A 27412-nucleotide genomic window follows, 5' to 3' on the forward strand; every position below is an offset into this window, starting at 1 on the left:
CCCACTAATTGAGCTCTGTTTCTGAAGAGGGGGTCCGCAGCCCGCATGAGCTCCTCCAGTGAGCCTGCGCCCCGCAAAGCATCCAAACTCGGTGCACAGAGAGGGTGAGTAAGTTTCCCAGGTCACGCAGCCCGGAGGGAGGTGGGGCTGAGCCGCTGGCAGGGGATCCCGCGGCTCCGTCTCGCTCACCGGCCAGGCTGTGTTGATTGTCCCTTCACGGCGCCCGGAAGCGACCCTCAGTAAACAAAGCCGTGTGTGGGCGCAGCCCCAGCTGCCCCCGGCGCGCAGTCCAGCCCGAGGGGGGCGGGGGAGGAATGTTGTGAATGAACCCAGGGCCCGCCCCGAAACTCCGCAAAAGGCCTGGGCCGCGGGAGTCCTCCCGCTCTGATTGGTCTCTGGAGCTCCGTGATTGACAGCGCCGCTCGCTGCGCGCTCTGATTGGGTGAACACGAAAAGACTGGTATCTCAGCAATCGAATGATCAGCGAAGGCTTGGAAACGGGTCCGACGGCGCAGCCAATGGCGGGGGAAAGCCGCGGAGGCCGAGGGGGGGTTCCAATGGGGACGGGCGGCGGAGGCGGGACGACGACGGAGCTAAACCGGCGACCGAGGCAGCTTCATTGTTGTGAAGAGTCTTAAAGGGGCCGCATCACCCGGCCGGCCCGGCGCGGGGCTGGGGTGGGTGCGGCGGGGGTCCCGGGGCGGCCAAGCGCGGAGGAAGGACGGGAAGGAGGGCAGGGGCGCGGGAGCCGCTGAAGCGGAGCGGGCATCGGACGGACCCCCCAACAGGCCCCGCCCTGGCCCCGGCACGGCCAGATGGACCCCCCAGCGGCCAAGCGGAGCCGGGGCTGCCCCGCGGGACCGGAGGAACGCGATGCCGGGGCCGGGGCCGTGCGCGGCCGGGGTCGGCCCGAGGCGCTGCTGGACCTCAGCGCCAAGCGAGTAGCCGAGAGCTGGGCCTTCGAGCAGGTGACCGCGGGAGGGCGGGGGAGGGGGAGGCACGCACCCCCAGCTCCTTCCCGGGCCTATGCCCCCCCTCCGCCTAACCGGGGCCCCGGACCAACCCCCCATCAGAGAAACACCCCCTGCGATTCCACCCTCCCGCAAGATCCTTAATCTTGCCCTGAAACACCCCCTCATCCTCCCATTTCTGTCCTTCAAACCCTATGACCCACCACCCCTATCCCTTCTCTGCCATCCCTGAGCCTCAGCGCCCCGGATCCCACCTCTGGACACTTCCTTCTTCTCCTCCCGCCCCAGATCCCTAGAACCCAACCCCCCTGGGGTCCTCCTCCAACCCCAGCTACCCCTCTTTTCCAACCTCATCCTCATCTCCCCCACAATAAGGCACCCCATTCAATTCTCACCCCTCTTTCCAGCCCCTGCAGCCGCCCCACTTGGGGACACCCCATCTCCCCTGATCTTAGCCTCTAGAGACACGGGCTCTCCTATTCCTGCTTCTCCACATCCCTCTTACACCTCAAGTCGAAAATGCCCCCATCTCTCCAGATGCCAGCTCAGGACACCCCTTTCTTCCCCTCTCATCCCTGCCCTCAAGCCTCCAGAACCCACGTGTTCCTTGAGGACCACCCCCCCCTCCAGATCCTGGCCGCCTGGGGTTGCCAGGACCTCCTGGGTAGCAGCAGGAATTACTCAAGTGCCAGGGTCCCTCTGCCCTCCTCAACTACCCGCCCTCCCCTCGGCAACCCTAACCCTTCTGTCAGCAGCAGGGGTGGGCCTGGAACCCTGCCTCCCTGGCTTCTGGGGGCCCTTTCCTAGCCTCAGTGTGAGTCCCCAAGGAGCTGGAGATGTACGTGGCTCCTCTAGGCTCTGTCCTCTGTCCAGCTTTGGGGGGATGTTCTTGGCTCCCTGACCTCTCCAGAGTTAGGAAGTCAGCTAGGATGATGGGTGATTTGGGCCAAATGTGCATGGGGCAGGCTCTGATTCATGTACTGGAAAATCCCTTCTTAGTCATCTGCCAACTGTCCCCGGGGCCTGGGCTGGTCACTGGCCCTTCCGCTTCCCCCAGAAACTCAGGCAGGAGTCAGGGCTAAGGAGGGCCCCTGCCCCTTCATTGTGAGTGACCCATGCAGAATAATCATAAAACCGGCTCCAAGGCTCCCAGGTACCTGCCCCTGGCCAGGCTGGGAGCTAAGAAAGCTTTCGACCCACAGAAGCTCATGGAATCCTCTGCAACCCTTTGGGAGTTGTTGCTCTTGTTCCTACTTTCAGGAAACTGGGACACAGAGAGGTTGAGAAACTTGCCCAAGGTCATCCAGCCAGTGAATAGCAAGCCCAGATTGGAACACAGGCTGAACCAGCTCAGTTCATTGCCTGGAACACACAGAGGTGGCCAGGACACCCTTCTATTCCTGGGGACCCTTCCCAGGAGAGAGAGACAGACAGGAAACTGAGGAACGATGCCTGTCTTGGGAGTTGGAACAATTTGCCAGCTCTGAGCCCCTGAGCAAGTGAATTCACCCCACCTCTGAGCCTCAATTTCCCCCAGGTGTAAAATAGGGTAATGATTTAGTATCGACTCATGGGTTGTTTTGAGAACTGGGAAGTCACATATGCAAAGCATTTAGCATCATGTAAGCTAAAAAGTCCTGCACCTTAATCATTATTCTTATCATTTTTGTCTAACTTCCCCTTGCTCTGTCAAGGCCTGAGAGGTGGGAGGCCCTTACACCAGGACCCTGGGACCTGGTGTCCAGGAGGGAAGCGGCAGAAAGTTCTAGAATGCTAACTGTGGGCCAGGTGTTATTATAAGCTCTTTACATGTATTCATGCATATTTCATCTTCACAATCTTCAGGAGGTGGGTACTGTTAATATCCCCACTTTATCCTTGAGAAAACTGAGATTCAGAGAGGCAAAGTGACTTGCCCAGGGTCGTACCGCTTGTAAATGGCAAAGCTAGAATTCAAACCCAGGTTTCTTTCTTTTCTTTTCTTTCTTTCTTTTTTTTTTGAGACAGAGTCTTGCTCTGTTGCTGGGGCGTCAGCCTAGCTCACAGCAACCTCAAACTCCTGGCCTCAAGCCATCCTCCTGCCTCAGCCTCCCGAATAGCTGGGATTAAGGCATGCACCACCACACAAAGCTAATCTTTTCTATTTTTACTTGCCCAGCTAATTTTTTTCTGGTTTTTTTAGTAGAGACAGGGTCTCACTCTTGCTGGTCTCGAACTCCTGAGCTCAAGCAATCCTTCTGCCTCGGTCTCCCAGAGTGCTAGGATTACGGGCGTGAGTCACTGCGCCCGGCCATTCAAACTCAGGTTTCTAACCCACCCCCTCCTCTTCCCGCAGGTGGAAGAGCGGTTCTCCCGGGTGCCTGAGCCAGTCCAGAAGCGCATCGTGTTCTGGTCGTTTCCACGCAGCGAACGGGAAATATGTATGTACTCATCACTGGGCTACCAGCCCCCAGAGGGCGAGCATGATGCCCGGGTGCCCTTCACCCGTGGGCTGCACCTGCTGCAAAGCGGGGCTGTAGACCGCGTCCTGCAAGTGGGTAAGTGTTTGCCCCCATCCCTGCCCCGGGGGCCGGGAAGTCCAGAGCAGGCCTGAAGGAGGAGCAGTTTCACAGAGGTCTGGGCAGGGGGGGAGGACGATCCAGACCTCAGCCAGAGGGACCCAGTGATGCTTTGGGGCGTAGGTTTGGAGCCAGAGGTAAGAATGATCCTAAGGCTGGGCTTGTTGGCTTGCACATGTAATCCCAGCACTTTAAGAGGCTGAGGCAGGAGGATCACTTGAGACCAGGAGTTCAAGACCAGCCTGGGCAACATAGCAAGACCCTGTCTCTACAAACAAAAATTTTTAATTAGCCAGGCATGGTGGTGCGCACCTGTAGTCTTAGCTACTCAGGCAACTGAGGCAGGAGGATCACTTGAGCCCAGAAGTTTGAGTTTGCAGTGAGCTATGATCGTGCCACTGCACTGCAGCCTGGGTGACAGAGCAAGACGGTGTCTTTAAGAATGATCCTAGACCTCAGGCAGCGGGGCCCAGGTGGGAGTTGGACACAAAGATTTAGAGCCAAGGTGAAAGACAGTTTTAGACCTCAGGCAGAGAGACTCAGGTGGAGGTTGGGATTTTAAAGGTTAGAGCCATTTTTGAGGGCTGGTCTCAGACCTAAGGCAGTGGCGGCGGGGCTTAGGTGGGAGCGTAGAGGAAGAAGTTTAGGATCAACTGTGAGGCATGGTCTTAGAGTCAGGCAGCGGGGCCCAGGTGAGGGTAGGGAGCAGAGGTTTAGAGCTAGAGGTGAAAACTGATCCTAGACCTCAGACCTCGGCAGCGAGGTCTAAGTCGGGCTTGGGGTAAGGTTATGAACCAGAAGGAAAGAGTTGCAGAGCCCGGGTTGGGGGAGATGTGCTAAGGCAGAGGGGAAAAAAGCCTTGGAACTCAGGCAGTGAGGCTCAGAAAGGGACTAGTAGATGTTGCGCAGGGAAACAAGTGGAGGCGGGACTCTAGACTGCGCATGGCAGCCTGTCACACCTTCCAGCTGGAGGCCAGGGCTCAGCCAAGATGACCCTTTGGGGGCCCTGTCCACCCTCTTGCCTGGACACGGCCTAGCCATCCCCCGGCTGCCTGTGGCCACCTCCAGATGGTATGAGGAAGCCATCTCCCTGCATGACGCAGGCTGGGCCCGAGCTGCCCAACCAGTTGGATGAGCCTGGCACCTGGGCTTCCCAGGGGACAGAGAGAGGCAGGGGGTGAAGGGGCGACCTGGCCCCAGGCCCACCTCATCAGCCCCTCATCCACAAGCGTCACAGGCCTTTGGCATCTGCCCAGGAAGTTCACAGGGCTCCCAAAGCCCTGACTCTAGCCATGGTAACCCAAGGGCTAAGCAAACCATCTCTAACATCATGACTGTAATAATATTATTCATAATTAGAATAAGAACAAGTGTTTACTCAGGACTTAACTTTATGCAGGCAATATCGTAAGCACTTTCCAAGTATTAACTCATTTAATTCCTATTACAACCACACGAGGAGGGTGTCACTATGATTCTAGTTGGTTAAGTGGCTCACACGCCAGGTTACTCAGCTGAGCTTTGCACCAGGGTCTCATGCTGCACTGCGGACAAACACCGCACCTGTCCCTGAGGTGACACAGCCGCGACAGTTTGGCGTTGGTTGTAGGGTTCCACCTGAGCGGAAACATCCTCGAGCCGGGGGGCCCCGGAGAGCCCGAGCGCCTGTTCCACGTCTCCATCAGCTTTGATCGCTGCAAGATCACGTCCGTGAGCTGTGGCTGCGACAACCGCGACCTCTTCTACTGCGCCCACGTGGTGGCCCTGTCGCTGTACCGCATCCGGCATGCGCGCCAGGTGGAGCTGCGGCTGCCCATCTCCGAGACGCTGTCACAGATGAACCGGGACCAGCTGCAGAAGTTCGTGCAGTACCTAATCAGCGCCCACCACACCGAGGTGCTGCCCACCGCTCAGCGCTTAGCCGACGAGATCCTCCTGCTGGGCTCAGAGATCAACCTGGTGCATGGTAAGGACGACGGGGGCGGGGTCCTCTGGGGGCAAGGCAGCCCCAGCAAACAGCCACATCGCTCACCCTGTGTCCACACTTGTTGCAAATCCTCCCAACGTATGATGGGGACGGGGTGAGGAGTGCCATGGCCTGCATCACATAAGGTCACCCTCCTGGAGAGTGGCAGATCCTGGATACGACTGATGAGTGGTTGGAAATTGGCACAAGCAGAGGGTGAGGGCAGGAGGGGAGACCCTGAGTTAGCGAACAAGTGGGAGGTCCAGCCCCAGAGATCACATGAATGTCCACAGGACATGTCCATATCCTGTGGACATTCATGGGTGTCAGGGGTGAGGTGTGGGTGAGGGGATATGCCAGGAAGTGTTGTGAAGACAGGGAGGGTTTGGGGGCTCCAAGGGGTTATGTCACCTAGCTAGAATCCAGGGAGGATGAGTTGCAGGTGGAGGCATCTGTGGATAATCAAAGGTGGGTCTGGGTGGGCACAGAAAGTATTCATCATCAGGCATTGGGGTGAACCGATGGTCTGGAAAAATGACTGGGTGAGCGAATGGGTGATTAGGTATACCCATAGGTGAATGGGGATTGGTGGGGATTGGAGGTGGGATGGTGGTTGGGTGGGGAGGGCTTTGATTGGGGGCCCTGGGGTGGACTGATAATGGTAGACAGATGGGGTTAGTGCAAGAATGGAGGGACCAATGGGTACATGGGTTGGGAGTGAGTTCATGGGTGTATGGAAGGTTCATATGTGTGGACCAACATGGTGGGTGGGCAGAGTGGGCGGGTGCTTTGTGTAGAGTGGCTGTTTCGAGAGGTACATATGAATGGATGGTTTGATGGGAGAAGAAGAGAGAGAGAGTTGGGTGGGTGGATAGTGTCACTGTTTGGGTTCATGGATGAATGGTGGGGTGGGTATTTTGAGTGGTTAGTTCACACTGATTGGAAAGAGAAATGGGGGATGGATCAATGGGCTGAGTATGTAGATGGGTGGGCAAGTGGTAATGATGGTGGTGGGGTGGATGGTGGACTGATGTGTAGATGAACTGACATGGGGGACACAGACAGATGGAGAGTGGCTGGCGTGACATGGGTACGGGTGGATGGACGGCTGTTGGTTCAGTTGAGATAGATGAATGGATTGGGTGGATGACTAAATGGACGAATGAGCTGGTGGTGTTTGGGGCAGGATGGGTGGATGGATGGTTGGATGGATGGAAGGGTGGTTTTTCAGGTGAGATGGATGAATGAGTACATGGAAGGGTAGGTCGGGTTTCAGATGAGATAGATGAATGAATTGGATGGATAACTAAGGAAATGGAAGAGTGAGTAAATGGATGAATGAGCCGGTGGTGTTTTGGGCAGGATGGGTGGATGGATGGATGGTTGGGTGGATGGTTGGATGAATGTTTGGGTGAGATGGACACGTGGGTGAGTGGTGTGTAGGTGGGAAGGATGGAACTTTGGAATGGGTTGGGTGATTTGGAGGAATGGATGCATGGCAGGAGCAGACACCTCTTCTCCCTACTCCAAGCTCAGCCCCAGCCTCCACTTTCTGTCCCTCCCTCCCCACAGGTGCCCCAGACCCCACAGCAGGTGCGGGCATCGAGGATGCCAACTGCTGGCACCTGGACGAGGAGCAGATTCAGGAGCAAGTAAAGCAGTTGTTGTCCAACGGCGGCTACTACGGGGCCAGCCAGCAGCTGCGCTCCATGTTCAGCAAGGTGCAGTGCGAGTCGGCGGGACATGGGTGTGGCAGGGCACGGGTCTTACAAGGCCCTGGCATCGGTGCCCTGCCCCTTCCTCACCACCCTGTCCCTGGCACAGGTGCGGGAGATGCTGCGAATGCGGGACTCCAACGGGGCACGCATGCTGATCCTCATGACTGAGCAGTTCCTGCAGGACCCACGCCTGGCTCTGTGGCGACAGCAGGGTGCAGGCATGACGGACAAGTGCCGGCAGCTCTGGGACGAGCTGGGTGAGGCCCAAACCCTGGTGCATGGTGGATACCAGGGCACTGGCTCCCAGGGGGGTTGCCTGCCTCGCAATTAGGTTCTGTCCCCTGAATTCTCTCCCCGTTCATTTGACAAATATTTATGAGCACCACCAGTGTGCCAGGGGCTGGAGTTACAGCAGAGAACACAAGAGAAAAATTCCTGCCCTCAGCTGGTAGGGCAGACAGATGATAAAATATCATTGGCCCAGGGGTTGACACACTTTTTCTCTTTCTTTCTTTAATAACTCCTTTCACAGAAGACACAGGTTTTGTATTAGGGTGAGAGAGTCAATGTCACCACCTCTGCAGGCCATTTGGTCTCTGTCTTGACTATTCAACTGTGCCACTTATAGTAGAGAAAGCAGCCACAGGGCCAAGTGCGGTGGGTGGCTCACACCTGTAATCCCAGCACTTTGGGAGGCCGAGGTGAGAGGATCGCTTGAAGCCAGGAGTTTGAGACCAGCCTGAGCAACATAGTGAGATCCAGAATCTACAAAACAAAAATTAGCAGTGCAGTGGCATGTGCCCAGAGTCCCAACTACTCAAGAGGCTAAAGCAGGAGGATCGCTTGAGTCCAGAAGTTCAAGTCCAACCTGGGCAACAGAGCGAGGCCCCTTCTCTAAAAAAAAAAAAAAAGAAGAAGAAGAAGAAGGAAAAAATTATATAGGTGCTTTATTTATTTGAATTTCATATCATTTCCACAAGTTGCAAAATACTCTTTCGGTTCCCCTCACCACCACCTTTTTTTTTTTTTTTTCCGAGACAGAGTCTCACTGTGTTGCCTGGGCTAGAGTGAGTGCAGTGGCATCAGCCTAGCTCACAGCAACCTCAAACTCCTGGGCTTAAGCGATCCTCCTGCCTCAGCCTCCCGAGTAGCTGGGACTACAGGCACGCGCCACCACACCCGGCTAATTTTTTCCTACATATATGTATTTTAGTTGGCCAGATAATTTCTTTCTATTTTTAGTAGAGACGGGGTCTCGCTCTTGCTCAGGCTGGTCTTGAACTCTTGACCTCGAGCGATCCACCCCCCTCGGCCTCCCAGAGTGCTAGGATTACAGGCATGAGCCACCGCGCCCGGCCCTACCACCACCTTTTAAAAATATAAAAATAAATCTTAGCTTAGACATCAATCAAAAACAGATGGTGAGTTCAGTTTTCTCCATGGGCGGTGGTTTGCTGGTTTGCTGACCCTGTGTTAGAGGGTGACAATTGCTATGGGGAAAAAAAAAACAACCTTGAGAGGAATCTGGCCACCTGGTGTCAAGTCCTGATTTCTGACTCAGCAGCTGTGTGACCTTGAACAAGTGGCCTTACCTCTCTGTGCCTCAACCGTAAAGTGAAAAGACTGAATTGTAGCGTCAGAGGGTCAAGGTGAGGGTTAAGCAGACCAGTGCCTGGTATACAGTAAGCGTTCCACAAGTGTGTGCTGCTGCTGCCGCTGGCGTGAATATTGAGCCCTCCCCATGCCTCTTCAGGGGCCCTGTGGGTCTGCGTCATCCTGAGCCCCCACTGCAAACCAGAAGAGCGGGCGGGCTGGCTCCAGCTGCTTGGCAAGTGGGACAAGCTCGATGTGTGCCCGCTGGAAGAGGGCAACTACTCCTTCAACGGCCCCAGCCTGCAGCCTGCTGTGGCCCCCAGCCCAGGTAGGAGAGGGGTCCCTGCCTCCCCTCTCAAAACCATCACCACTGACTGTGGCCCCACTTCCCATCATGGTGCTCTGTCCTGGGGGGGCGGGGCAGAGCAAAGGGGGACCTCAGCCCTTGGCTACCCTCCAAGCCTAGAGGGAGTACATGCTGAGGGCAGGAGCAATGGCAGCCCAATGGGCAGTGAAGTGCTTAAGACACCTGCAGTCCTGGATGTCTGATCTCCTGGCTTGGCCTCCTACTAGCTATGGAAGCAGAGAGAGAGGGTGAGAGAGGGAAGAGGCCAAGAGGAATCAAACAGAAGGGGAAAGGGAGATCTTGAGAGAGACAAGGGAAGAGAAACAGAGGTGGACAGAGAGAAGGATAGTAGGAGAGAAACAGAGGAGTCAAGGGGAGGGAAGAGAGAGATTGAGGAGAGAGGGAAGGGGAAATGGCAAGTGGGAAGAGAAAGATAGTTGCTCAATCTGTTTTCCATCCATATCATGGGGCTGTAATAGCCCCCAACACACACACACACACACACACACACACACACACACACACACACACACTCATGCACGCACACATCTTTGAAGAGCTGCTTGGAGGATTCAGGGATGATTTATGCCCAGGGCCTAACCTTAAGTCAGCACTTGGTGGGGAAGCTGGCCACAGCTCCACTGCTAGGGCCCCTCTCACCAGGTGGCATTGGGCACCTCTCCTGCAGGCTCAGAGGAGGAGGAAGAGGAGGAGGTGGCAGCCATGACTTCCCGCCACACAGTGTTTGGCCGTGCCCTGCAGGCTGGAGAGCTGCACTGGAGTGACGGCCATCTACAGAGAATCCTGGCCAGCGACTCTTATGGCCCCAGCCTCACAGGCAGCGTGGGTGGTGACAAGCTGACCTTTGACCCCCAGGCCCGCCCACTCTGGCTGGGTGAACCTTTCCCCACTGCCTGTGCCCGTGTGGACGCCCTGCGTGCCCATGGATACCCCCGCCAGGCCCTGCGGCTGGCAGGTGCCATAGTCAACACACTCCGGCTGCAGCAGCGGCATCAGCTTGAGAGCTACAAGCAGCAGAAAAAAGGTGGGCACTAATATTACCATCCTGTCCCCAGGGCTGCAGACACAAATGCCAACCGCTGACAGCTGTGGCAAACTGGAGTGTCTGTGGGTACCACTCAGCATCCCACCAGGAAAATAGAACCATTCTGGGTGTTTCATGCAGGAAGGAATTTAATACAGGGGATTGAGGGTTCACAAAACCATTGGAAGGGCTGTAGGATGGAAAGTTGGAGACGCTGCTGCTCAAGTTCAAGAATTCAAAGGTGTAGAGATCATACCTAACTGCTAACAGTGGCCCACAGCCCCCACGGGTGGGGTGTGCAGTTTGCAAGAGAACACTCAGAACCTGCTGGCAAAACCTCATGTCTGTGCCCTGCACATGGCCACCCACCTGCTCACAGCTGCCGCAGGAGAATAACAGCCTCATTCTCTGATCGGCCACATCTTGTGCAAAGGGGTCTGGGAAATGTAGTTTCTAAGCTGCCAGCCCCTGCGGTGGGCAGAGGGGGGTGGGTGCCAGCCACATCCCTCTCTGGAACATGGATCCAGTATGGCCTGATCTTCCAGTTTTTCCAGAGAGGCCAGAAACCTGGATTATTTGATGTGGAATTTACTGATTTTTTAAAACATGGACAACAAATTCAAATTTGTGTTAAGAAAAAAAAACACTGCGTGTGCCCAGAAAAACACATTTGTGGCCTAGATATGGTGGACAGGAAGGAGGCCACCAGCTGGGTTCTCTGGGTGATGGGGTTGATGGAACACCTATCAGGAAATTGAACAGAGTGTGTGTCATGGAGGAAACGGGGACTCTGGGCCCAGAGCAGAGCCCTGACCCCAGAGGTGAGAGCTAAGCTGAGAACTTAAGGATAAATTGGAGGTACCCAGGAGAAGGAACAGCATGGGCAGAAGCCTAGAGGCAAGAGAGTGCACGGTTTGGAGGAGAAGGTTGGAGGACGGGCTTCCAGAGGGAAGGGACATATGCCACCATATGGGGAAACTTCATATTGGTCCTTGGGGCCCTGAACGCTATTCAGACTTTGTCTTCAGGGTGGTGAAGAGGGATTAAGTACTAGGAGGAGGGAACTGACACTCTGGTTGGGTGTTTAGAAAACACCCAGTGTCATTCCTGTGCCTTGCCGGGCCTGGTTTCGCAAACAATCATGAGCAGAGGACATGGCCACCAGGTTGTCAGGTGGTGGGCCCTGGGAGGCCGGACTGGGGGTCGGAGAGGAAGCCCCTCCCCAGACGTTTAGACAGGTGGGCGGGCATTGAGCCCCTACTTTCGTCCTTTAGAGCTGCTCCAAAAAGGCTCCACCTGCATCACTAACACGGAAGGATGGGTGGGCCACCCCCTGGATCCCATTGGCTGCCTCTGCAGGGCGCTCCTGGAGGCCTGTCGCCTGGAGGAGGAGACCCTCGCTCTTTACCCAGGTACCCACGTGGGAGGCCCTAGGAGGAGACAAGGCAATCCCCACCCCTTGACCACGCCCCATGGCCAGTGCCAGGAGCCAATAGGCTTAGCTTCTCCTGAAAATGAGGCCACCTTTGGCCTAGCTGCTGCTAGAAGGAGGGGCCCCACCCTATGGTGAGTGCTGGGGTCTTCTGGGCTCCCTCTAAAGCCCACCCTGCCCCAAGCTCCATGCCTGGGACCAAGGGCTACGGGGTCCTCGGGAAGGGGCTCCACTTCCAGCAGCCCTGGTCCTGTTCTCCCCAGAATCAGGCTCCGAGAAGCGCAAGGTGGCCTACCAGCATGTCCCCGTGCCCGGGAGCCCTGGAGAGTCCTACCTGGTGCTGGCTCTGGAGGTGGCACTGCTGGGGCTGGGGCAGCAGCGGGCCCTGCCAGAGGGGCTGTATGCCCAGGACAAGGTGGTGCGCAGCGAGGAGCAGCTGCTGGCCCTGCTGGAGGAGGTGGACTTGGATGAGCGGTTGGTGCAGGTGTTGCGCAAGCAGGCGGGGCTGCTGCTGGAAGGTGAGGCCCTGCCCCTGAGCCTGGCCGGTCTCAAAAGGTAGCTCCTGCCCCTGGTCCTGTAGTGGCCTCGTTGCTGCCTGACAGCGAGGCCCCGCCCCTAGCCCCGCCTCCTGGGCCTTACTGTCCACTGATACCTTGGTGGTTCCCAAAAGGTGAGATCCGGCTCTTGGTCCCGCCCCCTATTGCTCGCTGGCAACCAATAACTGCCGCGAGTGGGAGACCCCACCCCCTGCCTACCTTGCAGCCAATGAGTCTAGTTGCCCAGCCCTGTCCACTACGCAGGTTCCGTCCTCACTGGCTCTGCCCATGGCCTTGCTCTTGCTTGTGGGTAGTGAGGCCCCACCCCCTACTGCAGCAGAGAGCCACTTGGCCCTGCCCCTTCCAGGCCCTCCTTGATGCTATTGGACCTTGCTGGTCTTGGCCATTGGTTCCACCCTCCAGGCAGGTGCAGTCCCATCTCCACCCTCCGGCCACACCTTGCATCGGAGTCCTTCCCCCGCTAGGTGTGCCCAAGGTCTCCTCTTTTCTTTGGCTTATCCAGCGCTTGTTGCTTGTTGAAGTGTCAGCCCTGAGCCCCTACCGCCTGGACCTCCCAGGCCCCAGCCACTCTGTCCTGGGGCCAGCCCCTCCTCCACTTTGAGCCTGAGGTCTAGAGAGACCTGGGAAGAAGCAGAGGCAAGCCCACACTTGGGGGCTGAGCTCAGGCTGTCCCTGCAGGGGGTCCCTTCAGCGGCTTCGGAGAGGTGCTGTTCCGGGAGAGCGTGCCCATGCACACCTGTGCCCGCTACCTGTTCACTGCGCTGCTGCCTCATGACCCAGACCTGGCCTATCGCCTCGCACTCCGAGCCATGAGGTGAGGACAGGCAGCTGGGGACATGGCCAGAGTGGGAGCTGGGGCCAAGAGTCCAGTGGCAGGAGGGCTCCGAGCCCTACCTTCCAGCCCGAACTCACAGACTGATTAATTCAGTCTCCCTCATCCCGGCATTCAATACCGCCATGTGCTTTTCATGATTAAATATAAAAGTGCAATAGTGTTTTGAGTTTGAGAATATCCACATGGTACAGAATTCAAAAGGTACACAAAGCCAAGCCCTTTTCTAGGCAGGTTTGTCTCAGGCTGCCCAAATCTTTCTGCAGGTAAGCAATGTTACCACTTCCTTATCTATCCTGCAAGAGGAGAGAGTTGTGCAAACTCATAACCTGGAAATCGAACATAAATCCTCCTTATATGCCAATGATACATCCTGTACCTATTCTTTGCATCTTGTTTTCGCTAAGCATGGCTTCTGTTACAGACTTTGTCTTATCACATAGTATGTGAGTCACTGCATAGTATTCTACTATAGGGATATATCATTAAAAAAGCAGATAGCGTCTGGCGCGGTGGCTCGCTTCTATAATGCCAGCACTTTGGGAGGCCAAGGCAAGAGGGTCGCTTGAGGCCAGGAGTTAGAGACCAGCCTGGGCCAACACAGTGAGACCCTGTCTAAACGACAACAAAAAATTATCTGGGCGTGGTGGCGTGCACTTGTAGTCCCAGCTACTCGGGAGGCTGAGGTGGGAGGATCGCTTGAGCCCAGGAGTTGGAGGTTGTAGTGAGCCTTGATTGTATCACTGCATTCTCCTCTAGGCAACAGAGAGATCTCATCTCAAAAACATAAAAAATTAAAAAAAAAAAACCAGTCAGGAGATGATAGACGTTTGTGCCATTTCAAAAAAATAAAAAGCGTCAGTGAATAGCCTTATTATCATTTCTCATGTGCACCAGCAGATCACAGAATGTTTAAAGGCCCTCTCAATAGTAAACCTTGCCCAACAAAGTGAAACCTGCCCCACTTCCTCTGAAACCATCCTGCAGAGATACCTGTTAATAATTTGGGAGCCAGATGCAGTGGTGCGTGCCTGCAGTCCCAGTTACTGGGGAGGCTGAGGCAGGAGGATCACTTGAGGGTGGAAATTTGAGGCTGTAATGAGCTATGATTGCATCTGTGAACAGCCACTGCACTCCAGTATGGGCAACATAGCAAGACCCAGTCTCTTAAAAAAAAAAAAAAAAAAACAATTTGGAGTGTCTTTCCAGAATATTTGGAAAGAACAATAAATAAAGGTTGTATATGCAAGACTTTTTTTGTCTAAGCCAAGGGTCTGCAAACTACAGCCCATAGACCCAATTTGGCCTTGCCACCTATTTTTGTAAAGCCGCTGAGATCAAATGGTTTTTACATTTTTGAATGGTTGGAAAAAATCAAAAGAAAATTTTATGATAATATGAAAAGTCCATGAAAGTCAGATTTCAGTGTCCAGAAATGGTTTTGTTGACACACAGCCATGCCCATTCTTCTGTGAATTGTCTGTGGTTTCTTTTGCATGGCAATGGCAGAATTAAGCTGTTGCAACAGAGACCAAACAGCTTGCAAAGCCAAAAATATTGGCTGTCTAGCCCTTCAGAAAAAAAAAGGTTCTAACCCCTGGTCTAAGTCCATGACTCATAGTAATCCATATAATCTTCAAAACAACCTAGCAAAATAAGTATGTTTAGTCTCATTTTCCACATAAAGAAACAGGCTTGGGCCGGGCGCGATGGCTCACGCCTGTAATCCTAGCACTCTGGGAGGCTGAGGCGAGAAGATCGCTTGAGCTCAGGAGTTCGAGACCAGCCTGAGCAACAGCGAGACTTCGTCTCTACAAGAAATAGAAAAATTAGCCAGGCGTGGTGGTGTGTGCCTGTAGTCCCAGCTACTCAGGAGGCTAAAGCAGGAGGATTGCTTGAGCCTAGGAGTTGGAGGATACAGTGAGCTATGATCAGACCACTGCACTCTAGCCTGGATGACACAGTGAGACCATGTCTCAATCAATCAATCAATAATTTTTAGAAAGATTTAAGCAAAGAAGGGGGGGAGGGGAGAGCCACTAGGAGATCTAGGAAGAACATTCCAGGCAGAGGGAACAGCCCATGCAAAGGCCCTACGGCAGGACTGTTCCTGTTGTGTTTGGGGATGTTGAAGGGAACAGTGGCTGGAGCCGAGCCAGCAAGGGGCAGGGGTGTCCTAGAGTGACTAATGGGGGGTATGTCAGGACATAAATAATCCCCTCACCTCTTTAGCAGCCATGTGGCTCTCAGTGCATGAATTGAGCAGTGTTTATTTAACCCAATCCCAAGTGACGGGCATATTCTAGATCATTTCCCATCTCATTATAAACAGTGCTGCGGTGAACATCTCGTGCACACATCTTCCATCTTCTTGGCCTCCCAGGGTTCTGCTGGCCTGGGAGAGGAGGCTCAGGCTGGAGCAGGAAGCTTCTCTGTCTCCTAGAGAGAGTAGAGACAGCAGCCCCGCCTCACCACGGGCTTCCATGTCCCCTCACGCCAGGCTGCCTGTACTGGAGACAGCGTTTCCGGCTGGAGAACCTCACCCCAACCCGCTGGACTCCATCATGAGCAACCGCTTCCCCCGCTGGTTCATCCTCGGCCACCTGGAGACCCGCCAGTGTGAACTGGCCTCTGCCATGCTGACAGCCGCCAAGGGTGAGGATGGCAGCTGTCCCCATAACTCTGCCTTCCTGTCCTTCTTCCTTTCCCTCTTGCCTTTCCTACCTCCCCTTATCCTTTTGCCAAATTCCATCAGTATTCCTTGAGCACCTTCTACAGGTACCAGACACTGTCCCAGGTGCTGGGGATGTAGCAAGCAACAAAGCCATCCTGGATCCCCTGCCCTGTGGTAGTACATTCTAGTGGGAGAAGATAGTGATGCAGTAACTGAGAGGGTAGTAAGTGCTAATAAGGGGAATGAAGCAGGTGAACATTTAAGCAAAGGCCTGAAGGTGAGGGTGGAGCTGGCAGGTCCTTGGTGTCCTAGCTCAGGCTGCCACAACAAAATACCATAGGCTGAGCAACTTAAACGACAGAAATTTATTTTCTCATCATTCTGGAGGCTAAAAGTCTGAGATCAGGGTGCCAGCATGGTCAGTTCCTGGTGAGGGCTCACTTCCGGGCTTGCAGATGGCCACGCTCTTGCTGTGTCCTCACATGGCGAGAAGAAAGAGAGAGAGAGAGAGAAAATGACAGAAAGGAAAAGTTAAAGTTCTTGGTCTCTTCCAATAAGGGCGCTAATCCTCTCATGAGGGCTCTACCCTCATGACCTCATCTAAACCTAATTATCTCCCAAAAGCCCCCTCTCCAAATACTTTCACATTGGGTGTTAGAGCTTCAATGTATGATTGGCAGAGGGGCGGGGGTGGGGGACAAGCCAGTCCATAGCATCTGAGAAAAGCATTCTAGGCAGAGGGAACAGCCAGTGCAAAGGCCCTGAGGCTGGACCATGCCTGTTATGTTTGAGGAACAGGGAGGAGGCCAGTGTGGCTGGAGCAGAGGGACAGGGACTTATGAGATCTGGATCAATGATAATTGTAGTAATAAAAGCTAACATTTGTGTATCTCCTTGCCACGTTAAGGCCTTTCCAAGTATGGGCTCACCACGGCCCTGTGAGACAGGTTCCATTGCCTTAGTGTTACCCATTTTACAGAGGGGACAACTAGGACCCAGAGAGGTAAAGTGACTTGCTCAGGGTCACACAGCTAGTTCGCGGCAGGACAGGAATTTGAACCCTAGCACTCTGGGTCCAGAATCAATGCCCTTGAAAGTGAGGGGCCCAGAGGGTCACGAGGTGGCCTCCTCCAGGAGATAACTGGAAGGTAAACAGCAGAGAGAGGCATTGAAGGTCTGAATTTTCACAGAGCCATTGCCTGGTGTGTCCCCCTCCACACTCAGGCACATGCCCCAGGGAGGGGGGAACCTGTGTGAACAAGTCAGGCAGCTGCAGGGGCTGGTGCTGGAGTGTGTCTAACGGTGCTCTCTGGCCCTTCCTTCACCCAGGAGACCCTAAGTGGCTGCACGCGGTCTTGGGCTCCATCCAGCAGAACATCCACTCTCCGGCCCTGCTCTTCAAGCTGGCACAGGACGCCTGCAAGACAGCCACCCCAGCCAGTGCGCCACCGGATACCACGCTGCTGGGCATCGCGTTGGAGCTAGGCCTGCAGGTAAGGGCTGCCAGGTGGAGGCGGGAGGGCCATGCTGCTTCAGGGCGGGGCCTGAGTGTGAGCTGCTCCTCTGGGGGTGGGGCTGGAATGTTGGCCACACCCCCTGTGGGTGGGGTCTGCATGTGAGCCACACCTCTTGGTCGGGGCCACACAAGGGCAGGGTCCCTGAGTAAAAGTCCTAGGAGTGAGGGAATGATGGGTCACCAGTGTCAGTGGTGGGGCTTATGAATGAGGATCGCCTCTGGAGCTATGACTGAGAATGAAGTAGGGGAAAGGACAGGGCCCGCGATTGAGTGGATGGGTGACAAGAACAAGCGGACCCTGTGGGGGAGGGGGGGGCCTGACACTGATTTGCCACTGGTTACGGACCATGGGTGGGTGGGGTTGAATTGGAGGGTGGGACAGAGCCTACCGATAAGGAACTTTCTTGGAGTGGGGGCCTGAAGACAAAGGCAGCTTAGGGGGACCGATTCACCACTGAGGGGCTGGCCTGGGGGAAGGTCCTGAAGGTATGGAGCCACTCCTGGGAGTGGGGTCTGCCACTGAAATTCCTGTAGGCGGAGCCTGCAGCTGAGTGTCCCAGTCGTCCCCAGGGGCTGGGCAAGTGACAGAGCAAGGGGTGGTCCTGAAAGGGCAAGTCTCTGGTACAGCCTGTAGGGAAGGAGTCAACTGCAGGGTGTGGGCCCCAAGCGGCCTGCGGGGGCGGGGGCTGAGGGGATAGACAAGTAGGGGGTCCGCGGGCCGGGGCCTCAGAGAGTGGCCGAGATTCAATAAGAAAATAAGAGATCTGGTGCGGTGGCTCACGCCTGTAATCCCAGCACTTTGGGAGAGTGAGGTGGGAGGACCTCTTGAGGTCAGGAGTTCAAGACCAGCCTGAGCAAGAGCAAGACCCCGTCTCTACTAAAAATAGAAAAAGTTAGCCGGGGGTGTGGCGTGCACATGTAGTCCCCGCTACTGGAGAGGCTGAGGCAGTAGGATTGCTTGACCAGGAGTTTGAGGTTGCTGTGAACTAGGCTGACACCATGGCACTCTAGGCCTGGCGACAGAGCAAGACTGTCTCAAAAAAAAGAAAAAGAACAACCCCAGCCATAGCAGGAACACAGGAATAGTAGTGGCTGACGTTACCTGAGCACTTTCAAGCAACAAACACTGTGCAAAGAGCTTGGCCCACATAATTTGTTTAATTCTCACAACAATCTTATGAGGTAGATACTATTTTTATCCCCACTTTATAGATGAGGAAACTGAGGCCCAGAGAGGTGAGGTCACCAGCCCAGGTTCACTGGCTCAGCCTTAACCTCCAAGCTTGTCTGGGCCTCTCCAAGGGCCAGCCCAAGACACCGAGTGACCCTCTTCCTCTTCTCTCCCCCCTCTCACTCCGCAGGTGATGCGGATGACCCTGAACACCATGACCTGGCGGCGGAGGGAGATGGTGCGCTGGCTGGTCAGCTGTGCCACGGAGATTGGTGAGAGCCCCTGAGGGGACCTGCCGCCCACCTCCCTGTTGTGGCTCTGCACATGCCACTGAGGGAACCAGGCAGGCAAGAAAGAGAAGCATAGGTCTTTCCCTGACTCTATCCTGTGCTCAGGGCTAGGCTGGGAGGGATTGTCAGGCTGAACAATGGCCCAGAGGATGGCCAGGTTGATGTGGTGGGGGCCACATTAGCGTCCCACCCCAATTCCCACCTAGTCTAGCTGCCCCCTGATTTTTTTGAAAAGTAAAACAAAATTTCTGTCCAGGCCAGGCGCAGTGGCTCACACCTGTAATCCCAGCACTCTGGGAGGCTGAGGCGGGAGGATTGCTTCAGATCAGGAGTTCGAGACCAGCCTGAGCAAGAACGAGATTCCCGTCTCTAGAAAAAATAAAAAATTAGCCCGGTGTGGTGGTGTGCCTGTAGTCCCAGCTACTTGGGAGGCTGAGGCAGGAGGATTGCTTGAGCCCAGGAGTTTGAGGTTGCAGTGACCTATGCTGATGCCACTGCACTCTAGCCCAAGTGACAAAGCAAGACCTTGTCTCAAAAAAAAAAAAAAAAAATGAAAAAGAGAAACAAAGTTTCTGTCCAGCATGTTGTAGCCATGGGGGTGGGGGGAGGAACAGGGAACAGCAGTGTCTGGGTAAATCCATGGGAACACCTACCTGTCCCTGCCTCTCCTCCTGAACAGTTTCCCCCTGTCTCCTCCTACCAGGCCCACAAGCCCTGATGAACATCATGCAGAACTGGTATTCTTTATTCACGCCAGTGGAGGCGGCCACCATCGTGGCAGTGACAGGCACCACGCATGCCACGCTGCTGCGGCTGCAGCTAGACACAGCCCGGCGGGAGGAGCTCTGGGCCTGCGCGCGCACCCTGGCACTGCAGTGCGCCATGAAAGACCCTCAGAACTGCGCCTTGCCCGCCCTGACCCTGTGCGAGAAGAACCACGCGGCCTTTGAGGCGGCCTATCAGATCGTGCTGGACGCCGCCGCCGGAGGGCTGGGCCACGCTCACCTCTTCACGGTGGCCCGCTATATGGAGCACCGTGGCCTGCCTCTGCGGGCCTACAAGCTGGCGACGCTGGCCTTGGCGCAGCTCAGCATAGCCTTCAACCAGGACAGCCACCCCGCCGTCAACGACGTGCTGTGGGCCTGCTCCCTCAGCCACTCGCTGGGCCGGCACGAGCTCTCCGCCATCGTCCCCCTTATCGTCCGAAGCATCCACTGTGCCCCAATGCTCTCTGACATCCTGCGCCGCTGGACCCTCTCGGCGCCTGGCCTGGGTCCCCTGGGGGCCCGCCGGGCTGCCAAGCCACTGGGCGCCGACCGGGCCCCGCTCTGCCAGCTCTTGGACGCCGCAGTAGCCGCCTACATTACCACTAGCCACTCCCGCCTCACGCACATCAGCCCGCGACACTATGGCGACTTCATTGAGTTCCTGGGCAAGGCCCGTGAGACCTTCCTCTTGGCGCCCGACGGGCACCTTCAGTTTGCCCAGTTCTTGGAGAACCTCAAGCAGACCTACAAGGGCAAGAAGAAGCTCATGCTTTTGGTGCGAGAGCGCTTCGGTTGAGAGGTGGCAGGGTGGTGGGAGTGGGGATCCCCTCACCCCTGCCCCCCTGCACCCCCGCTCTCCTTGGGGGGCCTCAGCACTGGAGGCCCATGTGGCATTTCAGTATTAAGTCAGGGAAGGAGCCCGGCTGGAGATGGGAGGCAGGGGGGGTGTCGTCCTGCCACTGCCACGTGCGTGCCTAGGAGTGTGTGAACGAGTGTGTGAGACTCTAGGAGCAGAAGCCATACCACCGCCCAGGAGCCTGGAAGGGGGTGTGTGCTTGGGCAGCCGGTATTGACCCCGCCCTGGGCACCCCAAAAGCAATAGACAAGCTCACCCTCTCCAAACTCACAGGCCTGGCTTGGGCTCCAGGAGGTGGCGGGAGGCAGGACTTCCCAGAAACTGGCCCACTAAGTCAATGTAGCAGACCTTCCCAGAAACCCCCCCCCCGGTGGCCAGGGGACTTATATTAGGGCATCTGAGTCCTTTGTGCCCTCCCTCTGCCCCACTGCTCAGGGTCCCTAGTCTGCCGCCTCCCAGGCAGCTGCCCAGCCAGGACCAATGTCTCACCCCCACGGAAGGATCTGAGGAGGCTTCAGGCCTCAGCCACATACCTCACCCCCTCACCCTGTGTCTGGCCAGGACGTCCCCCCATTCCCTTGGGCACCAGGGTCCCAAGATGGGCTGGGGGGTGGTCATCGCTGCCCCTTGCCCCACCTGCTAGTCACTGGACATGTAACTCAGGAACCGAGCCAGGCTCACACACTGCCCCTCTGAGCCTGGTGTCAGGGGACACAGGCACAAGAGAGCCAGGGACCCCCAACCCCGATCTGGAAAGGAAAGAGACCTGCTTCTTGGCATTTTCTGGCTGTCTTGTCTGTCGTTTTCTCCTCCTCTGTCTCCCTGCTTCACCCATTCTTCTTACTCTGTTTCCATATTTATCTGCATCACTCTCGGTCCCATATGCTGCCTCTCTTTGGCCACCCTTCCCTTCCCCTGCCTTGGCCCAGGGGGGAGGAGGAGGGAGGGCGTCCCACTGCCCAGTCACTTCCTGCACCTTCCCGGCTCTTGTGTATTAAGGACAAAAGATCACGTCATTTTGTAACTTTTTTTCTATTTATTGAACCATATATTGTATATCCGTGTTTTTTCTCTTTTCTTTTCTTAAAGATTGAACACAGATTTTTCTTTTTAATTTTATTGTGAGACAGGGGTTCGTCCCCCCCGCCTTACCCCTTCAGGCCAGGGTCACCCCGTTTCTTCTGCATAAAAAAAAAAAATCTCCGGCCTCATTTCTGGAGAGGCATGGGAGAGACTTGCTGGCTTAATCCAGTGGTAATTATGTGAATAATCATAAACAGGATGGCGAGTCCTTCCGTAACTATGAGCAAGCATGGTACTGAATGCTTTACAGCTGTCATTCAATCGTCACAACAGCCTTGAGTCTGTAGGATTATCGTTTCCATTTTACAGACGAGAAAACTGAGGCTGCCAAGTTGAAAGAAAGCGTTCCCAGCTAAGAAGCAAGGCCGCTCGATTCAGTACCTCGCTGAGGCCACGGAGCCTGCCCCACCCCGAACTGGATGGCCCGTGCATGGCTGGGAATGGCCACTAGGGGTCCCATGGCTCCGGACACCAATATTGGGGGGTACTTGTCTCCAAACTGCTGCGCACGGGAGGCGGTGGCGGGTGCTGAGTGCAGCTGGATAGGGGAGATACCCGGCCCCAAATCGGTAACGCTGGGTTTAGTTCGGCCTTGGTGGGCGGGGCTACGGCCACGACCAGAACAGCGGGGTGGGCGTGTCTGGACGGTAGGGGCCGTGCCAGGGCGTGTCCGGGATCTTACACTAGAGATCAGGCTCCCAGTGGGGTCTGCGGGACTGCGGGGAGGAGCTTAGTTGTCTACACTTCCCTGGCTCCCCGAGAATTAGCTCCCTCGGGGCCGTCCTGCCCTTAGAGACTGACGGACGAATGGACAGACTGTGTTTGGGTCACTGTCAGGGTCGGGGCAGGTGAGGACAGGGGCTCCCCGGCGTGCCGGCCCTGGCCGCTAGAGGGCGCCGCGCAGACTCGTGGGCGGGGCTTTCGCGGTGCTGGGCACGGCGATTGGCTTGTGGCACCGCCCTCCCGTCGAGGGGACCAATTGGAGGCGGCCCCACCTCCTCCCCAGCCGTGCGTGTTCCCGCAGGTATGTGCGGACTGCCCCTGGGCTGGTTGGTGCGTTCCCCGCAGCCGCTGGAGTCCTCGGATGGTGCGGGTGTGGCAAGCCTCGAGTGCACCCCCTGTGGCCCCTGCCACCTCCAAATGTCTTCAGGCCTGGGGCACCCCGTACTGTGCTCTTCAGCTGTCAGTTACCCACAAACGTTTCCACCGACCTGGGGTGCCAGGCAGGTCCCAGTCACACGGAAATGTTCCCCCTCTGGCCTGGGGTTTCCCTCCTGTCACCTCAAGCCCAAGTTACCCTCTAGCATTTCAGACAGCAGGCACCCCAAATCCTCCTCCCAGGCCTGAGTTAACCCTTAGGTCCCAGTTGCCCCCCACAAACGTCACTGGCTCAAAACCCTCAGGTCCCATTTGCCTCCAAATGTCACCCTTCAAGCCGAGCATTTCCATCAGGCACCCCCATCTAGGTCCTTCCCAGAACAGCTCTCTCAGTCACCAGCTCTCCCAGTCACATCACTGAAAGTCAGTCCCTCCAGGGTCACCTTTCCAAGCACAGGGAACCCTCTGGGTCCCTGTGACTAAACTCTCACTTTCCTCGGTGGGGCGGGGATGGGGTGGCAGTGGAGTCAAGAGCCTAGGGTGCCAGGACAGGCCAATCAAAAGCTGAAACTCTAGGGACGAGAAGCAGGAGTGAATCACAGACCAGACCTTCAGGAATGAAGCCAGGGAAACTTTTATTTAATTGGACAACAGGCATGACACACAGCACAAACTGCCTCTCCCTCCCACCTCAAGCTTCTATCCGCCCCTGCCCAGGGTAGGGAAAGAGTGGGCTGGCCCCAAAGACCTGGGGGGCTTCACTGTGCCTCCTCAGTCTCACCCAGAAAAGAGCCCCTCATCCCATGTGACTCTGAGATAGCGGACAGAGTCTTAATTCCTCCCTGTCCTGAGACCACCTGAGGAGGGGTTAGATCAGCCGTTACCAGGGCCCCAGGACTGAGAAGGCCTGCCTGTGTCCTTTCTAGGTCCACATGGACCTTGTTCCCTGCCCCACGTGTAGGGCGGGTGTCACTGCTCCTCCCCCCCAAGTTAGGAAGCTGCAGAGCCCAGGGAGATGGGGCCAGGTCAGGTCACCCCAGCCTGATTCCGGAAGCCCAGAGTTGGCATTTAACGGTCAGGGGGGCCCAAGGCAGCTTCCTCTTGGGTAACTGGCTGCTGGGAAGGTGCAGGGCAGGGCCATGTCCCCAGTCAGGATTGGGAGAGGAGGGGCTGAGGCTCCAGTCCCAGAGGGGACACAGCTAGCTTCCTTTTTTATGGAAGGCTGTCTACCCACCTACCTGTCCACCCTGGGGCCACAGCCCAGGCTGAAGTGTGGCCATGGAGGGGGAGTCCTCAAGTGCAGAGTTAAGGAAGCGGGCCTGCAGCAGATAGCTGGGCCCAGCCAAGCCCACCCACTCCCTCCCTCCCTCCCCATGTTCCTCCTCCAGACACAGGTCTGGGTCTGCATCCTCATCTTCCCTCCAGGCATCAGCCCACCCAGGGAAGGCAGGGGCTGCGGGCTCCAAGGGGGCTTGACTCCTGTTCCTGCTGAACTGAGCCAGTCTGCACAAATCAACTGTGTTTCAGCTCAGTAGGCACGGGAGGCAGAGCCCAGGGAGGCCGGGCAGCAGGAGAGCGGGACAGGTAGTGGCAGCGGGGACGAGGTGGCACAGCCAGAGGGGGTGAGGGCCCGGGGGGCGGAACTTAGCCACTGTGAACATGATTTGGTGTGGACCCTGCTCACAAGCAGCTAAGCCCTGCTCCTCAGGCCAGGCACATGGGCTTCGGGGCCTCTCTGCCACCCTGTCCCCGGGGCAGGCAGCATCCTCGGCGGCAGAGCTCAGGGTCGGTTGGAAATCCCTGGCAATGTGATTTGTGATAGGTAGCAAATCCCATCCCCAGGAACCCCAGCCGGCCATGGCACAGGGGTGAGGGGACATCGGGCGGGGCCAGAGGCCGGTACCTAGAGGAGAGAAAGAGAGAGAGTAAAGGAGGTAATGAGACTTGGGGACATCTCCTGTCCAGGTCCTCATCTGCGTCCTTCCTTCCCTCCCAGGGTGGCCTTTCCCCACAGGCAGCACAACTGCAGGCAGAGCTAGACCCTGGCTGTGCCCTGGGTCCCAGCCCCAGCCCCAGCCCTGGAGAGACAGAGATGCCCACAGGGCCCTTTTAGGCCAAAGAGGCTGCAGGAACTTCCAAAGCCAAGTTCCCCCCCCTCGCTCCCCCCCAGCCCTGGGCAGGCCAAACAGGGCCATAGGGAGAGGAAGCCGAGGGGGGGTGGGCAGGCGGGTGAGGAAGTGATCTCACCCCAGCTGGCGCCACTTCCTAGAAGCCTGAAGGGCAGGAGGAAACCACCAGGGCCTCCCCCCGCCATAGCCCCATCTCTTTGGTGGCCAGGACTCACTGGGCCCGTGCCCCACCAGGGCGGATACCAACGGCAAGTACCCCGATCTCACCCGAGGCACACACCCCCCTCTGCTCCCAGAACACAGAACCCACGCTCAGAGATGCAGCCCTCTCCATCCAAACAGCCTGAGGTTCCAAGCCCTGCTCTGCAGTTTCCCAAATACTCTCCAAGCCTCAGTTTCCCCATCTGTAAAACGGAGCCAAGAGCCTCTCCCACACAGTCTGGTGAGATGTCACCGAGAACTTGTGTGCCGCTCAGCAAACGCCCAGCACCAGAGCAGGCCGAGGAATTTTCGGGGCCCAGTGCAAAATGAAGGGGTGACCCCCTTGTTCGTTAATTAAGAATTTCGTGACATCGGCAACAGAACGTCATTAAACCAAGCTCTGGGTCCTTCCAAGCAGAGGGGCCCTGAGATTGCGAGGGTTGCAGTAAATGGAGCTTCTTAGGATAAGAGCCCAGTGGCTAAGAGACCCCAATTCTGGAGCCAGTCCGCCTGGATTTGAAACTCCTAGCTCTGCCGCTTCTTAGCTGGGTGACTCTGGGCAAGTCGGTCAACCTCTCTGAGCTTCAGTTTCCGTTTGCAAAACAGGAACAATAAATATCTACTTCGTAAGTCGTGGCGAGGGTCCCATGAGTGATACGGGTAATCACTACAGGGATGACTCAGTCAGTGTCAGGCAGAACCAGGCAGGACAACAGAAACAAGGACACCTGACACCAGTAGGACCCCAGAGTCCAATCTGGTGGCACCCACCACTGGGAGATAGGAGGTGACAGTTGTCTTGCTTTGTCACCCCCTGCCATACACACACACACAGACACACACACACACACACACACACACACACACACAGAGACACACACACATACACACAGAGTGGCCAACCTCTCCCATCAGGCCCCTGCCACAGCCCTGTCCCCTTAGGGTCTGGGGGCACCAACTGGGAACAGCCAGGGCCCCGCAGGACGGCCAGCCTCCCCAGGCCGCCTCCGGAAGTGAGACAGCACATTCATGTCCCAGGGACGAGAACGGGAAGGGCGGCCATTTGGCCAGGCCCGTTTCCTGTGGGGTTTCCCCTGCTCAGAGCCCAGGGCCGGGGCCAAGGCCACTCCCCATCCCACAGGCACAAAAGGTCTGGGTCTCAAGTGGAAGGGGTACTGCCCCACAGGTGCCCAAGAGCTGGGGCCCCCTTTACCAATCATGGTGTGCCTCTTGGGCTCATGGGACGGGGTGTCTAGGGAGGACCAACCTCCTGGCAGCTGGAGGCGAAGGGGTGAGGGTAGGCCCCTGGGCTGGAGGAGTGAAGCAGGCCCAGGCTGCACCGGGACACCCCGGTCAGGCAATGTATGTACACACGTGGGCCTGAGTACACCCCACAGACAGAGAGCATGTGCGTGCGTGTGCACCAGACACACATGGGCTCCCCCCAAAACCCATGCTCCAAGAATGAATCAGGGGCGGCTTCCGCCAGGGGCGCCACCACTACCTCCGCCCCCAAGCCTGGTCCCCAAATACTTTCCACCCTCACAGAGCAGCTGGGATCGGAAAATACCAAGGGCTGCAGGCCCCGCCCTGCCCGCCGCGCCACCCGCCCTCCCAGCCTGTCACTAACGCTTTGCCTAATGGGCCCAGACTCTCAGCAGAAGCTCCATGGGCTGGGCCTAGAGCCAGCCGCCAACCTGGGCTGCCCAGCCAAGCCCCGACTGACCACCAGCCCCCCGCCCCTTTGCCCCAGTCCCCAGCACATTGGGACAATAACAGCCGCCCCCATGGGCAGCCCTCGGAGGCTGGCACCAGGGTGGGGAAAACCAGGACACTGGCAAATGGGTGGGCACTGCTGCCCACCCAGTGTTAGGGGGGGCAAGGAAGCTCAGGAAGGGGTGAGTAAGTGCGGGCTGAATCACCTGTTATAAATAGGGGAACCACGAAAGTCACATCCCAGCCCCCACTGTGCCCAGCCAGTCCACACTCTAACCCCTCCTTAGATTTTAATCCCTCCCAGACCAATCGCAGAATTCCCAGGGGCCCCCTAACATCCATGTTGAGATCCCTTAACTGAGAGGTAGACCCACGGTCATGTCCTCCTCTGCCTTCTTCTCATTCGAGTCCACTTCCCAGTGCTGGCCTAGCTTTGGGGGCCCACTGGCCTTGAAGGCCGTCACTAGACACCTCCCTTGACATCCCAACAATTCCCAGCCCAAGGCTCGGGGTTCCTGGGCTCCCCAAGGCATTCTCAGGGTGTGGGCGCCCACCATCCTGCATGGTAACCTCAGAACTGGGGGGTGGGGTGTTCCAAGGAGCTTGGCATCGAAGAAATAGGTTCCCAGGGCCCTCACCCGAGAGGCCCCGTGTCCTAGACCACCCAGCCCTGCTCTGCCCAGGGCCATAGCTCAGTGACCACACCCAGGGTGGCGCCAGCTCCAGCACCCTGGGGTAAGGCGCCGCTGGAGCGTGACTCAGCCATGCCCAGCATGGCGGCGTCCTTCTCTGCCCAAGGATTCTCACACACCCACGCCCACTGCCCTCCGCACACATCCTCCCCAGGTGACTGGCCTTGAAGGCAAGATCTTCCCCAGACACACCTCTGTGTC

General features: G+C 56.7%; 1 protein-coding gene across 2 annotated transcripts; it reads left to right on the forward strand.

Moving 5' to 3' along the window:
• Positions 1-583: 583 nt before the first annotated feature.
• On the forward strand, positions 584-21393 carry ZSWIM4 (zinc finger SWIM-type containing 4). Of its 2 annotated transcripts, none has more exons than XM_045550659.1 (14): positions 584-968; positions 3307-3508; positions 5139-5495; positions 7068-7216; positions 7320-7470; positions 8967-9134; positions 9841-10197; positions 11472-11609; positions 11893-12147; positions 12865-13000; positions 15519-15673; positions 17022-17185; positions 18570-18651; positions 19373-21393. In XM_045550659.1, the coding sequence occupies exons 1-14, from the start codon at positions 816-818 to the stop codon at positions 20230-20232; spliced, it is 3327 nt and encodes a 1108-aa protein (XP_045406615.1). In that variant the 5' UTR covers positions 584-815; the 3' UTR covers positions 20233-21393. The 2 variants fall into 2 exon arrangements, with proteins under 2 accessions (XP_045406615.1, XP_045406616.1); XM_045550660.1 differs by lacking the exon at positions 584-968 and adding an exon at positions 2499-2520.
• The last annotated feature ends 6019 nt before the right edge of the window (positions 21394-27412 follow it).

The sequence above is a fragment of the Lemur catta genome, chromosome 1 (genome assembly GCF_020740605.2).
Source record: "Lemur catta isolate mLemCat1 chromosome 1, mLemCat1.pri, whole genome shotgun sequence".
NCBI classification, from domain to species: Eukaryota; Metazoa; Chordata; class Mammalia; order Primates; family Lemuridae; genus Lemur; species Lemur catta.

Bases quoted from the DNA above. Each gene is read 5' to 3' on its own strand.
- ZSWIM4 (XM_045550659.1), top strand. From the start codon at position 816: ATGGACCCCCCAGCGGCCAAGCGGAGCCGGGGCTGCCCCGCGGGACCG. The intron at 7,217-7,319 runs GTGCAGTGCGAG...TCCCTGGCACAG, and splicing joins TGCGCTCCATGTTCAGCAAG to GTGCGGGAGATGCTGCGAAT. The intron at 17,186-18,569 runs GTAAGGGCTGCC...CTCACTCCGCAG, and splicing joins CGTTGGAGCTAGGCCTGCAG to GTGATGCGGATGACCCTGAA.